General features: G+C 35.3%; 3 protein-coding genes across 4 annotated transcripts in view; 1 reads left to right on the top strand and 2 right to left on the bottom strand.

The window, feature by feature from the left end:
* The window catches only part of LOC121739130 (period circadian protein), a 42,723-nt gene that overhangs the window by 1,430 nt on the left and 25,633 nt on the right, over positions 1 to 15,660 (bottom strand). The window contains exons 15-24 of the mRNA XM_042131467.1: positions 14,484 to 14,567; positions 13,998 to 14,129; positions 13,025 to 13,199; positions 11,306 to 11,435; positions 10,826 to 10,942; positions 10,143 to 10,270; positions 8,853 to 9,020; positions 7,744 to 7,854; positions 2,126 to 2,227; positions 802 to 939 (exon numbers count right to left, since the gene is read on the bottom strand). Of these exons, the coding sequence (XP_041987401.1) occupies positions 802 to 939; positions 2,126 to 2,227; positions 7,744 to 7,854; positions 8,853 to 9,020; positions 10,143 to 10,270; positions 10,826 to 10,942; positions 11,306 to 11,435; positions 13,025 to 13,199; positions 13,998 to 14,129; positions 14,484 to 14,567 (1,285 nt within the window). The remainder of the gene's footprint in view (positions 1 to 801; positions 940 to 2,125; positions 2,228 to 7,743; positions 7,855 to 8,852; positions 9,021 to 10,142; positions 10,271 to 10,825; positions 10,943 to 11,305; positions 11,436 to 13,024; positions 13,200 to 13,997; positions 14,130 to 14,483; positions 14,568 to 15,660) is intronic.
* On the top strand, positions 2,585 to 4,129 carry LOC121739133 (THAP domain-containing protein 1-like). Its single transcript, XM_042131470.1, has 3 exons — positions 2,585 to 2,830; positions 2,946 to 3,469; positions 3,747 to 4,129. Exons 1-3 carry the CDS (start codon positions 2,647 to 2,649, stop codon positions 3,765 to 3,767), a joined length of 729 nt encoding a protein of 242 aa, XP_041987404.1. The 5' UTR covers positions 2,585 to 2,646; the 3' UTR covers positions 3,768 to 4,129.
* LOC121739136 lies at positions 5,934 to 7,012 on the bottom strand. 2 transcript variants are annotated; one of them, XM_042131476.1, is made up of 4 exons: positions 6,815 to 7,012; positions 6,490 to 6,654; positions 6,339 to 6,383; positions 5,934 to 6,024 (listed from the first exon to the last, which is right to left on the bottom strand). In XM_042131476.1, the coding sequence occupies exons 1-4, from the start codon at positions 6,904 to 6,906 to the stop codon at positions 5,988 to 5,990; spliced, it is 339 nt and encodes a 112-aa protein (XP_041987410.1). In that variant the 5' UTR covers positions 6,907 to 7,012; the 3' UTR covers positions 5,934 to 5,987. The 2 variants fall into 2 exon arrangements, with proteins under 2 accessions (XP_041987410.1, XP_041987409.1); XM_042131475.1 differs by having other exon boundaries at positions 6,007 to 6,383.

Raw genomic sequence — 15,660 nt, forward strand, 5'->3', positions numbered from 1 at the left:
TTTGTTCAGATCAAATTCTTGAAAATATAATGTAGTTATGTTTAGAAAATGAAACAATTTGGGGATTATTTTCAAGTATGAAAATGAATTATAAAATCGTTAATTTTGGGTTAGCCCCCTTAATACAAAATTTTAAGTGTCAGTAAAATTGCATAAACCTAGATCGTAGGATTTGCAGGGATACAAAGTGCAAACCACACGATTTATTTAATTTAATAAAATTATGAATTCTTTCGCAATGCGAAAAATTGACGATAATAATATCGTCTATTTTTGACTTTGACTTGACTTAGCTGGGGGCCCTTGGCTTAAGGCCAAATAGCCATATGGTAGATCCGGCCCCGAGTGCACAGTTGTAAAGATGACCAGCTGGAAAAATTATAAAAAGAAAGAATCAAAAAGAACTTTAAAAAGAGAAAGAAAATAACAAGATAAAAAGACATAATAAAAGAAAACAACAAGCCCTGATTATGTTGGGGGGAGAAAAAAAAGATGACCAGCTTCACAGTTTTTCATATCGTCGTTGCGCCTGCCAAATCCTGTGTGTTTTAGTCACATTTTCAGGGGTAAACAATAAAGTTTTTATATCATTTATCAATTAATTAAAGGTCTTAGTTCATAATTCATAATTATACATAATAAGATTTGTCACCATACTGCATTTTTAATTTATTGATACGTCTAACCATCATTAAATAAAATAGTTTACTACCCCTGAAAATTTGACTAAAAACACATACAGGATTTGGCAGGCGCAACGACTGTATGCTTCTATCTTCTGCTTCTAATCTGAATAAGTACCGTGGAGGCATGTGCGGTGTTCTCGTCCGACGAGCTCCCGGAGCTGGTGATCCCCTCCTCCAGGGTCAGCCTGGCAGCCACACCCTCGAGCTGCATGTCGATGTATAACTGGCCGAGCTGCTCATTAACTAGGGCCGGCTGAAATTGTAATATAAATTTAAAAAATTAGAAATGTCAAAAGGTTAAGTTATTATATATCACTGCTAGATGACGCCTGCAACTCCGTTGCGCCAAAATTAGTTTATCTCGCCGGAACCGTACATTTTTCCGGGATAAAAAGTATCCCATGTCCTTTTCCGGTACACAAAGTATCTCCATGCCAAATTTTAGCAAAATCGATCTAGCGGTTTAAGCGTGAAGAGGTAACAGACAGTCAGATGGACAGACAGACAGGCAGACACACTTTCGCATTTAAAATATTAGTATGCTGTATGGATTGTCCGCGCATAGCTTTAAGATCTTTCGGCGAAACTGCATAGGGAGCAATCGGCGTATGTGTACAATATCTACCAATAACACACAATAATATTGGCCATAGTGTTGCCTACCAACTCACTTATTTTTCGCCTCACGTTTTCGGATTAAATCGGCCAAGTGCGAGTCGGACTCGCACACGCAGGGTTCCGTACATAGCCCCAAAATTGTGTTTTTTGTACGGATGCCCCCTTAATTATTTAGTTAATTTTTATTTTATTATTAAATATTAAAGTATAATTACAACTGAGTATTTTGTGAACATTTCAAGTGCCTATCTTTGGCCATTATTGATATCGAGCAAAAAAAAATCACGTTTGTTGTATGGGTAACATAAATATTTAATTTATTTAGTTTTTAGTATTTGTTGTTATATCCGCAACAGACATACACAATCTGTGAAAATTTCAGAAGTCTAGATATAGCGGTTCTTGTGATACAGCCTGGAGACGGACAGACGGACAGATATCGAAGTCTCAGTAATATGGTTCCGTTTTTACCCTTTCGGTATGGAACCTTAATAAAAATCAAAATACTGCGCCTTCTCTTCTTTAATTTTTGCCTTGCTACCTATAAGGCCGCGCTACACCGGAATGGCGGCGGCGCGGCGGCGAGGCGAGCACTTTCAGTGTCATATGATTTTAAACTTTATCTTCATTTTTGTAATGCATAGTATCGCTTGAGAAATCGCGGCCGCCATCGGCCACGAGCGGCCACGGGCAGCCGTAGATTTTTCGGTTATTTTATTTTCGGATATATAGAGTTTAGTTAGGAGCCAAGAGAAGTCTGTAGAAGCCATTATTATCACATAATATATCATATTATACTTAATATAAAAATCAAAACTTACCTGTTCTAATTTTTCTAACTTTTTTCTATCCCCTGACAACACTTCTTCCATGGTCTTGCTGAATATTTGATATTTATAAATGAGTTCTGATGTTACACATACCTGTAAAAAAACAACACAATGATGTTTAGTTAAAAGAAAAAATAAAAAGGCGTATTCGTACGCACATTATTTTTCGATGTAAAGGAACTTTTTTCTAAAACTATCTCTTAATTTTAGACTGAGATAGTCTCAGACACATTAAGTTTGGTTTTTACCCTCCTTGTAATAAAAAGATCTACACGCATGAATCTTTTGTCCTCATCTGTCACTCAACTTTTCTAAAGTATCAGACAAACACATTGTAATACTACAACGCATATACCATAGAAGAAATTTATTCATAGGCAATGGGGATCCACACTGCCAGTTTATCCCTGCAGAGGGCGCATCATCGATGCGGCCAAGCTGAACTGTCATTTTCGTACAAATTGTTGTGTTTTTTATGGTCATCGATAAATTTTCGTTACATTTCTAAAGATATGCCTCTTTGTACCGTACCAGGTTGTAATAACAATGGTGTTCACTTATTCCCCAAAAACCCCGGCCTGAAAAAACAATGGGAAATAGCGATAAGGCGGAAGAACTTTGTTGCCACAAAACACTCACGGATATGCAGAGATCATTTTAAAGAATCTGATTATGTAGGAGAATCTGCATATACAGGTAAGCTTTAGCCTTTTATAAAGACATACCGTCTTTAAAATAACAAAAAAAATCTAACCTTTACCACCCAGTGATAAACTAAAATAAGTACCTACTTACCTATTATGTGTTGCAGGGTATCAACAGCAGCATCGCTTTTTAAAACAAGGCATTGTGCCTAGTGTTTTTCCTTGGACTAAACTGACAACACCCACATCAAGAGCACTTAGATACGAGCAGAGATTAAGAAAAAGACGTCTTGATTATTCTGTTGCACAAGAAAGTACATCTGAATCCAGTTGTCAAGTTCCTCCATCAGCCAATGAAGTGGAAATAGCCACATCAAGTCAGCCAGATGACACTGTATCATCAAACAAGCATGAAGCGTCTACACAAACTGCTCACAGTTGTGGTATATTGTCATTAAATGCCATCAGTAATGATAATAACATAATTCACTTTTATACTGGAATGGAGACATATGATAAGTTTATGCTTTTATTTGATACATTGTGCCCAATGTGTTATGATCTGACCTACCGGGAGAGCAGAGTCATGAATGTTTCTCCACAGGAGCAACTACTGATCACAATGATCAAGCTACGAAGAAATTTGCCAGATGTAGAGTTAGCATTTTTATTTGGTATATCCAGTGTTAATGTGAGTAATATATTTATTACATGGGTCAATTTCATGTATGAAATATGGTCAACTATTAATATTTGGCCCAATAAAGATCTGGTGAAATTCTACATGCCAGAACAATTTAAAAAAGATTTTCCAAACACAAGAGTCATAATTGACACAACAGAGATCCCTATCATGAAACCATCAAACCCAATATCTCAACAAGCCACATTCAGTAGCTACAAACATAAAAACACTTTGAAGGCAATGATAGGGGCCACACCGGGAGGTCTTATTTCATATGTTTCAGACTGTTATGGAGGCTCTGTGAGCGACCGACAAATAATGGAAAGAAGCAACATTGACAAGTTATGTGAAAGTGGTGATTCCATAATGGCAGACAGGGGATTTAATGTTCAGGATCTTTTGATACCAAGAAATGTAACGATCAACATACCAATGTTTCTGAAAGGACGTACACAAATTCCTGGTGTTCAGGTATTAAAAGATCGAAATCTGGCCAGTAAAAGGGTGCATATAGAAAGAATTATAGGTTTGGCGAAAACATACAAAATATTAAAATCTGAATTGTCTCCTTACTTCACTCCTTTAGGCTCAAGAATTTTGTTTGTTTGTGCAATGGCTTGTAATTTTAGGGAAAATATAATGAAATAAAATAAAATGTACAAAGCACTCATGTTTTTTATTACATTTTTATTCTAATCATCATTAAATTAGCACTTAAAATTTTAATGGTTCAAAATCAAAATATTCTTTATTCAGAGTAATTTTTTTTACAAAAACATTTCCAAACGTTGATACTAAGGTGCCTACCACCAGTTCGGGAACTAACCCAGCGAGAAGAACCGGCGTAAGAAACTCGCACGGAGCCATCTTTTACTAAAAAGATGGAAAATTACAATTTATAACATATAATATAGTGCACCAAGGCTTAAATGAATGTCAATGGGCGCTGCTGGTAAAGAACTGTCAATTGACATTTTTATATGAAAACAGTGTTAGTTCCTTTTCTCGCCACGTTCATTGAAAGCCTTGTCGAACTGTAACAATATTTCAGTTCAGTTCAGATACATAATAATATTATGTAAAGTCAAGTACAATATATATACAATACAAAAACACTTTATTGCACACCAAAAAATACAAAATGAAACAATATAATACAAAATGAATATTCTAGAATCTCGATGATGCACAAAAGGCGAATTTATTGCTAACAAGCAATCTCTTCCAGTCAACCTTTTGTTTATCGGATTGTCTATATAAGAGATAGAATACATTGTGTAGGTATACAAACCTAATTAACAGAGAAAAGGTTACCTATTAACAATTAACTTGTAAAAATAAATAATAATGTAGAAACAAATACCTAGTTAAAACAAAAATATATCAATTTTGGTTAATTATACTATAATAGTCTTTATACAAATATTTATTAATAAGAGCTTGTTTGAAAAACCTATTATAGAAGAAATCAAGCTTTTGTAGCATCTCCTGGATAAATGTATCATCTCGGTCTATAAACACTACCTTCATATCTTTAAAGGTAAATACAATGAAATTGCAAAACTTTCTTTTTGTCACGTATAACAGCCCTTGTACCTGATAATAATAAATATTTTTTATTTTCAAAGATAGTTGCCCATTTTCATTATAATTTAAATAAGGCACAGTTTCTGGAGTAATCATGCTGTATCTTGAAGCATATGGGCATTTTACTTCTATAATTGTATCCAATCCAAGTAGACCATCCGGGGAAGCACCTAAATAAGGGCGTTCTTTTGATAAAAATAACCCACATTCCATAACGTCCAGTTCATACAGCTCAATATATTTCTTTAATGCTACTTTTTCATTTATTAATCCATGAGCCATTGCTTTTGTCTTTATATTTTTTTTGTATAATATTTGCTGTGCATATTTCTGTTTGGTTTCATCTGTTAAGTGGCACACAGTATGAAATATACTTGCAGTTATGTGACTTTTTCTAAGATCATGCCACATTTTACAGGTACTTTGGCCTCTGGTCTTGGTCTCAATTTCAAGAATTTTTTCTTCGGAGACATTTTCTAAATACATTGTTTCTAAAAACTCATTTATTGGACTTTTCTCCCTGTAGTCATGATCAACACTTATGGCATGTTGGTTAGCTGGTGGATATACCTGCCTCAAGGGCATCAAAGCTGGAAAATTTAAAATCAGGCTTTGGAATCGGCTTTGATATGCTGCTTTGTCAAAGTCTGGATGTTTTTTCAAGTATGGTGAAAATACTGTCTTTTTAACATCTCGCTTTGACGGTAATCTTGAAGCTTTCAGTGGTGTAGCATAATATTTCTTTGCCGGCTGGTGGAATGTTTGTAATTTTGAAGTTGACACTTCGTTTAGTAATATTATTTTCTGTTGAGCCATACTTTCTGCACCCAGAAGAACTACAGCAATATGTTTGCAGTGAGCCTCATTGCCTTGACCTGCTGCACATTCACAGTTTGCCTCTTCTGGCACCCCTTCTTGGCTAATTTTGATATTTACTTCATATTGAAGTTGTTTCATAGATGCCTTGCAAAAACCTATAAAAAAAGAAAGTATGATACCAATATCCAAACTGTTTTCATTTATAATGAAGGTGTTTTAGCTGTTGTATAAAGCCTTAATTAACATTCATACATACAAAGTATACAAACACCAGATTGCTCAAGATGAATCGGAGAGTTTGTGCAGAGAGAGCTAACTGGTTTTATGTGGGAGCTGTTACAACATGGCCTGCTTCAGTGTGATAAGTGATATATTATATTAAATGTGATGAGCATAAATAAATACAATTGAAATACCTTTCAAAAATGTATCTTGTCCTTGCTGACTCGACCTCAAAACATACAGGTACCTTGATTCATACAGTTTTATTGCATCACCAATATTTTTATTGAACCTGTAAGAAACAACACAGATTTAATATAATTCTGTATTTTTATTTCAATAGAATTGAGGATTACCCATTTTTAAACAAAATACTTTCAGAAAATGTAAGAGCTAACCTGTCAAAGTAGCTTTGTATGTGCTGTTTCGTGATTTTGGGCAGAACAACTGAGCTATTGATATCCCGAAATGTTTCTGCAGCTGGAACATCCATATTCTGTCCATGTTGAGGACTTTGAGGGCTTTGATTGCCACACTGAAGATTCTGGTCATAGAATTCTAACCTAAAATATTAAGAAACAATTTAGGATTAAAAACATATTCAAGCTCAACAATTTTAGAAATTCAGACCTTATTAGTGTAATAAATACTTCAAGACAACGAGAAAAACACTAGAAGCATTGAATACAACTTAGTTTTGTGTATTCCACCGACACAACCTACCTTTTTACGAGATCAGCTTTCTTTCCAGTTACTTTTGCCCCGCGTTTATTGAGTTCTTCTTTGAGTTCTCTTAGCTTCCATGATGAGTACATTTTGATAAACAAGATGTTGGACGCTTCTATAACCAAAAAAACAACACAACCTGTTCCTGATAAATCACAACAAAGTTTGACATGGCCGGATCGCTACTAGCGCCATCTGCTATTCGTTTTGCGTGTGGATCCCCATTGGCGGAGGTACCTCATTTAGTCGGGTTGACATAACGCGTCCAAGTTACGTAGGTCCGCCATCTGCCTATGAATCAAATTATCTGATAGTACCATCGAGGCAGTGCAGTAAATAGGGCGGTGCCACCGGTGCCCAGGCACAGGACGTAGACTCTGGGGGGCGCAAAAATCGCCAGACGAGGCAGGACTAATATTTTTTCGCTTTGCTCCCGATAAGTTCCCACTGGGAACCTACAAAGGCCTACTTGGTATCAGACGGCTCGCCTACTTGTTTGCCCATATCAGTTCTTTAAAAAAAGTATGTTTTCCAAAATGTTTGTATAATAATAGAATAATTGGTCTACCAACAGTCAACACCATAATATTTTGTTTTACTACCCTGAATGAAATAAAGCAGGCCTATACAATATACATAGCATAATAATTAATACTTATCTAAAAAAAACAAGGGCGCATTCGCACAGGGCGCAAAAAAGGCTATTTAGGGCACTGCATCGATGAAATTGATTCCTAGACCAACGTCATTTGGTCGGATCATGTCGATTCAATATTAATGTGTGACGTAACGCGACCAAACTATGTAGGTCCCCCATCTGCCTAGGAATCAAATTCTCTGATAGTACATTCATAGTAGACCTTTAATCAAGCTAAAAACAATGGAAACTTTAGAGTCTAGATTCTAGAACATAAAACAATACCCACTCTTTCCATCCACGGGGGTTCCTTTTTCCTTCTCGTTACGTTCTGCGACCGGAGCGGTTCGCAACTGGCATTGCTACTCACGTCGTCCATCAAAAGTCTTCTTTGCCAGAACTGTGGAGAGTATTATGAAATTATATTATGAGAGTTAAGGAAACAATACATTCTGCCGCTATACAACTGGACAATCGTATATTGAATAATCCTCTGAACTTTGAAAGCATAATATTCAATACAAAATATAAATAGTATTATTTTACGTTAGTTTCCAATATGCTTGTCTAACTTAAAATGACGCGCCCCTCCCTCATATTCATAGTACAAAACGTTTCATTTATATCAAATTTTGAAGTGATTGGGCGCGTCATTTCTAATTAGACAAGCCACCTTGACTGACTGATGATAGCACATCTAGTTACATGATATAAAAAATCTTAACTGACATGATGATAACACACAACAACCAAAGTGATAATGCGCATAGAAATTTTCGTAATTTTTTTCAACAACGGTCGTATTTCCTGAGCGTCGGAAAACGTCGCTGCAAAGCGCTGTATTTAAATCTTAACTTTAAGAAAAACAGCGCTTTGCAGCGACGTAGAGGCGTCTGACGTTGCTTGGACCGTTACCATGGTAACGCCACGACGGCTTCCCGGTGAGTTGTAGCACTTATTGACGAACCGGCGACAGCGGACAGCCACCGGCTATATTATATTTACTTCTATTTCCTTTGAACAAGGTGCAAAATGCAAGTGCATTGTTTGGGGCTCTTACGTTTCATAGATTCGGGTGTTTTCGTGATTAAGACAATAAGCGAAGATTCCATGCGCATTATTAATTTTAGAGTACTGTACTATGTTTAAGTAAAAATCAATAGGCGTGATAGTTTTTCCCTAAATTGTACCACAAAATGTTCAGGTTGTGGGATATACTTGATTGATTATCACTCACACGCAGAGTCACTCATATTCTAGTCTATCCTAGTCTTTCGTACAGAAATAAAAATAGGATCACCATGTGAGCGAGCGAAGGATACAAGATTGTATCTTTCACTCGCTTACTTGATGATCTTTATTCTCTCTTTACTCTCTCTATCTGGCGGTCAGACTTACTTTGCCGTCATCCTTATTTCCCGATTTCGGTTCTGACTCCTCAGCGCTTTTGGATTCAGTCTTAAAGAACGAGGAATACAATGAAGAGAAACTCAAGTCCTCGTCCGTATTGAATATCGTACCCTCGCTGTTTTCTTTCTTCTCGCCGAATTGGTTTGTGTCGGTGCTCTGAAAAGATAAAAACATAGTACTTAGATGGAAGCGTATATCATATTAAGTTTATCATAGTATATTGATGTATTTAGCCAATGAAGAGAGCGTCCGTGGCCTAGTGGGTAGACCTTTAGTTCGCACTCGAGAGGGTGCATTTTCGATCCATGGTGGAGGCGTATAAAAATGAGACATTTTCAGATTTCAAGTACTAAGTAAATTATCGGACGCATCTATAAGTCGCGGCTGATGGATACGACTTAACAATGTGCACGGTCTTGTCGCCTTACATCAGATCCCAGCCGACAGGTCACAATTAACATTGAATTGACATGATCGAACAAATGACTTTGGTCTGTCAACTGCCTAGGAATCAATTTCCTCGATGATATATCATAATTCGGACATGATTCGGACGCTCGTAAGGAGAAAATACTGAAATTCGCTCTGAAAATACTGTCATCATCCACATAGGATGCAAAGGCCTTAATTTTGGCTTTATGACGTCTATTCGTAATAGAAAATTGAGTAATAATATCTCAACATTAACTAGTTATTATTGATCCAATAATTTCCTAATAAAAATACAGCATTTCATTTCAACTTGAGTTTTTAGAATTACAAGTGGTTGATTTCTTTGAAGCACACTTGAATAAAACTAGCCACTCTGTATTCATTATTCAGAATACCATGTCTTAAAACGATAATACGAAAAAAAATTGCAAATTTATTTTAGGTATGATCAAGAGAATACTACACTGACGCCATCTAGCGACTACAACGAAACCACCTAATATTGTTAAAAAAGAAGTGCTTGTTCTGAGTGTATGTTTTGTTTTTGAAGCAACACTTCGCAAAGTTCATTTGATTCGATCTCAGTATTTCTCTCTTCTCGTGATGCATGCATGCACGTGACACATCACACAGCCTCCGCTCGCACCGACTTTCGATGCTTGAAAAGCAAAGCCTTAAAATGTAGATTAATGGAAATAAATCTTTTTTCTATTAATTTCATTAAGGTGCTAATTTTCATGACATAGCATGCTACGTGATTTTGCTTTGCCATTTGCTATTATTATGATATTATTAAATAATTATTATATAAAATTTAAATAAAAAAAAAAACTTAATAATACTTACTTCACCATTGCTGCAACTGGACTTCCCTTGTTGGCTCATGAGTTGCTTCATACAACTCTGTTCTAACGTATAAGGGAGCTGGTTTATAGGAGCATACGGGTATGGTATACTATACGTCATGTAAGGCACTGAAAGAGGAAATATTTTCAAATCAATTTTTATGAATAACTTTCCCTTATTTTTTGGGAGCTTACTGAGTCTGTTACAGCAGATCTTAAATATTTTAGGAATATAATAAACTGACGCCCGCTTCTCCGTTGCGCCAGAATTCGTTTATCGCGCGGGAACCGTACAGGGCTCAAAGTATCTCCAAACCAAAAATCGAAATCGGATCAGCGGTTTGGGCATGAAGAAGTAACAGATAGACAGACACACTTTCGCATTGATAATATTATAGTAAACAGTGTGAACTGTGAACTAGTATGGAAGTATGGATACTTTAGGCTACCATACAACAAACCTGTTTCACCTGTTGAATGTAATTATTTCGAGTATGTAACTTATTAGCTCTTGTTTTATAGGATTTATTCTACTAGAGAGCTGGTTCAAAAAAGTTACATGAATACATAAATATTAAATAACCATAAAAAAGTTATTCTTGGTATTATCATAGGATTCTAGTTCTTTCATCTAGAAAGACCTGTACGTTAGTAAGGACCGGTAAAGGGTTCCCGTCGACAAACCTGCTTGCGTGGTTGGTATTGGTAATATGGTGCTGGCGAACGGATTGGGAGGGTAGTTCTCCAATACTGGTATCGCTTGGGGCTGCAGTGGTGTGTAGTAAATAGGCACATGGGGTGCTGAAAATACAAATACATTTATATCTACAGCTCAAAATAAAAGTCGCCAATTGCGAGTCGGACTCGCGCACGAAGGCTTCCGAACCGCTATAGAGCATTAGTAGACAAAAAATGTGTTTTTATCGTATTCCCCTTAAATTTTTAGTTTATTTTATTTTCAGTATTTGTTGTTATAGCGGCAACAGAAATATATAATCTGTGCAAATTTCAGAAGTCTAGCTTTAGTAATTCTTGACATACTGCCTGGAGACAGACATACAGACAGACGTTTTTAACCTTTGGTTACGGAACCCTAAAAACGTACAATTATTATGAAATTGAATAAAAATGTGCTGGCAAATGCACGATCAGCTTAACACTTACCAATAGCAGCATTAGGGAAAACAGGCACCATTGCAACCGATTTTGTTCGATCCCCGTTAACAACAGTGCAGCGAGTTTTGCATGGAATGGGACAGCTCATAGAGTCCGTAGGACGCTTTAAACCATTCAACTGTAATCATACAAAATACTTCAATACTCTTAAAAATAATTAGGCGGTGTTATATTACGTAATTTCTGTGTGTCGGTTATGCTGTAGGGCATCATTGTTCAATAATCACTAAATTGGAACAAAGAAAAAAAAATATAGTAATTTATGTTTATTTTTTTTAAAAAGAGTAGGAGAATGTTCTAAAAGTATAATTTCAACTTAAATCCAAGTATTCAACCTTTAAGATTAAAAGATATTACGAATTGCAAATCAAGCGGTGGAGAGGGTTGCGAAAGAGTAAAAGAAAGTAAATAATTGTAATTTAATACTTATTTAACATTTTTATATTGCACACTTTTATGACATTCAATTAGGATAAAAAGTTCAAAAAGACTTTAATTTTATTGATGAAATAATAAATAGTATGTGTATTTTGGCACCACTTTGGCCATTCTCCTTTAAACGAAACCGAGGACTTTCGTAACACGAATTTGCATCGTGTTCAAAGTTCTGATTAATTTGTAAAGAAACACATTTCATTTGTTCTGGTGTTCACGTTTCAGCCTCACGTTTCAAGAAGAAAGGTTTGTTTGCGTTTAAAATAACCAGGTAAAGAAAAAAGCTATGAAAATATCATATAATAAATTATGTATTTATTACTGTCCCGAATTTAGAATTTTAGCGCTTTATTATTAAACTAAACACGTCTGTTAATTTTCTTCCAAAATCCTCACTTCATTTTCCTCGGTTAGAAAAATATTTAATTAATAATTAAAAAACACAAGCAAGGCAGTTTTCTCCTATCTACTCGCAATTTTTTTCATCATTGGCTAAAAATTCTTTATAGTACAGGTTCCCTAGAACATTTTTTCGACTAGATTACTATCAAGCTAATTTCTCGTTTTTCCTTTGCGAAAATTCTCGAAAGTGGTACTTAACTGGTAGCTAACAGAGATATATTTCGATTTGATGGTCCTAATTCCTAAAATATGGTTTGTTCTATTTGTAGGACAATGTTACTGTTAAATTATATAAATAACTAGCTGTCCCGGCAAATGTTGTATTGCCATATAAAGTATTTCGCCCATATTCTTTTATTGAAGTGACTAAATAACGAGTGTCACGAGAATTTTATATATAAGAGAAAACCTATCAATAAAAAAAAATCTGCTGGTTAGTCAAAATAAAGCTACTCAAGAAAAATTAGCTTGGTAGTAATCAAGTCAAAAAAATGTTCTAGGGAACCCTATACTACTATGCTAAAATTTACACAGGGGTCTGCAATCTTTTAAATGGGATGGAATGAGAAAGACCCACATCTTTTGCCAATTTGGACCCTTAAATATAGAGGGTGTAACCAAAACTAACTAATACTTCAGGGCGTGTAATGTGTATGTGTTCCTTCTTTGTTATTTGTATGGCCAAGCGCCTCAGCGTTACGAGTTTTGTCATACAAGTGAAAAAAATGCTCTTTCAGCGCTCCTATTTTTATAGTGAACTCTATATCCGGGGCTCATTCACACCCTAAAGTGGCTTAAAGTTACACTTAGTTTTGTTACAGCCTGTATAGAAATTAATAGAACAGTATGATAATATTATGGTGGACTTACATGAGCCAAATGGTCGCCTGCTGTGGGCTGGTAGGACTTGTTGCACCGGTCCAAAATTTCGTTGTTCTTCTGTTTGGTAATTTTTATCTCTTTCGACTTTCCCCTTTCTCCTTTCATCAAAGATTTATTCTTGTAGTGCGTTTTAACCAATTTCTTTTCCATTTTTTCGTTATGCCTTGAAATTATTATTATGTTAATACTTACCATATCTTATAGGTTATACATGCTAATATATTTAGCTTGTGCTGTTTTTTTTTCAATATTTTGAATGTAAGATTTACTTTAATAATAGTAAGATTATGAAGCGATAATCAGTCCTTCTGAGATTAAAATGCTAACTCCTTACTAATAAAAACATCGACACCAAGTTAAAGTTATACAATGTTTTGTCTTAATCCTACTTTACAAAAATTAATTGACAGATACTTAGTAGTATTTTAAAAACATAAAAACGTCTTCAAAATTGTAAGTAATGAGGAATTAAAATTGCCTATCTCAAAAACTACTGATCGGTTTTGATGAAACTTGCATTATCCCCTAAGTTGAACAAAAAAAACCTAGTACAACAAAAAAGGATCACGTAAATTAGACTAGTATATATAGATATGCGAACACAAACATACAAACATACATACTTATACAGATTATTACAGACATACATACATATATAAACTGGGCAGTTCTGGAAATATTACATACATGCGGGTCGATTTCAAAAAAAGTAGGTTATCAACCTTGAAGTCGGTTAAAAAAGAAAAATCATTCTCAGGACATTTTTATTGGTAAGGGCCTTACTTTTTTTGGGGTTTTATAGTCAAAATATTACCCTTAAGGTTAATATTTTGACTATAAAACCTTGTTGGGGGTTTAATGGACAAAAATTCACCTTCCGGAGTTTTTATAAACAAATATTGTACTGGGTTTTAAGGGAAAATGTGGGAACACGCATGCAATAGAATAATAATTCACTCACTTGTTTAGCAACGATTCTGTTAGCCAAACAGTTTTGTTTTGTAATACAGTTGAGTTGGGGCTTGAGCTTGTAGATGTCGTCGTCTGCTCAGACGGTATAGGCGATACTTTCGCGTTTGTAGTGGGTGGGACTCTAAAATAACGTATTTGTTTAAAGATGGTAAAATGACACGATAAAAATGTTTTTGGTCACCAAGTTTCGTGATATAGAATATAGATACAGTTATTAATAAGCATCGATAATGGTCAGCAAAGATCATTGTAACGGCTTAAATAATTTGTCCTGTAATAGAATTTTTAAAAATTAAGATAATTAATTAAACCTTTTCACTAGAGATAGGACTACTTAAAGCAAGCCTTGGCTCTCTATCAAATAGATTTTTGAAGGTAACAAATGTACTAATTTATATAATATTTAAAAAAAAATGGCTTGTAAAATTTACTATGATGTGATACAAGGTGATTTTTGATAACGGTGATGACTTACGCCTTGGAAGTGGACGGTTGCGGCTGGAACGCGTAATCGGTGGTATAACTATTGATGATGCATGTCTCATGGCTATCGAAGTATCTGTTGGCAATAAAAAAGGTAAAGAAGGCTGATGCACGGAGTATGTTCCTTGTCAGTTTAAGCTACGCGTCCACCGGAACCGTTGCGTACGGTGCGGACGGAGTGTCATAATTTATAATTTGTCAGGCGCAGAAAAGACGTCCCAGTGCACGCAGTACCATAGAAATCAATACAAAGCAACAAATTCGTCCGCTTCGTACGCTCCGATTCCGATCCGGTGGACGTGCACGTTTACATTGCAACGTGACAAGGCGATGGGGATGTATTTTAAATGAACCCAAAACTGAAAATTTACTTACTAATATTACTATACAAGAAGATGTACACAGAACTAAAGCGCTGCTTGGTGGACTAGCGTTTTCATTAGTACTATAAAAGTTTTAAAAAAACTAAAAAAAAAACACGTTTTTTTCTAATTTTTTATTTTATTTTAACAAGTTATCGCATTGTCATTGGCTCTTATTACGTATGCAAAGTTTCGAATTAATTAGTCTGCTGGAGATAGGTAAAAATAGTGCTCAAACATTCCGTTACATATCTACATACAGATTACAGTCCAAGCTCATAAAAGCGCGCTAAAAACTGTCAATATAACAATAATTATCTGACACTTATTCTGCCTACCACCAGCCACCAAGTGGAATTGTGTAACTCTAGGGTATTTCTGTCAAAACTCTCGTAATATTTACTCCGCGAACTTAAACACCTTTCACAGATTTTGAGTTTTAGCGCGACTAACACATTTGAAAATCCATTTTTATATATAAGATTGTGTCGCGGCAAAATTCATAATAAAATGACATTACGATGCGATGCGAATTCGCACTTTTGTGTGGGAGCCCTAAAATGCATCACTGGCCTCGTCAGGTTGTATGGTAACTGACTCTTAATAGTTATTATAGGACGATCAACTCACAAAAATTACGTATTGAGTTATAAATACAATCATCTATACTAATATTATAAAGCGGAAGAGTTTGTTTGTTTGAACGCACTAATCTCAGGAACTACTAGTCCGATTATAAAAATTATTTCAGTGTTAGATAGCCCATTTATCGAGGAAGGCATAGGCTATATTTTATCACGCTAAGAC

This window comes from Aricia agestis, chromosome Z (genome assembly GCF_905147365.1).
Source record: "Aricia agestis chromosome Z, ilAriAges1.1, whole genome shotgun sequence".
Classification (NCBI taxonomy): domain Eukaryota; kingdom Metazoa; phylum Arthropoda; class Insecta; order Lepidoptera; family Lycaenidae; genus Aricia; species Aricia agestis.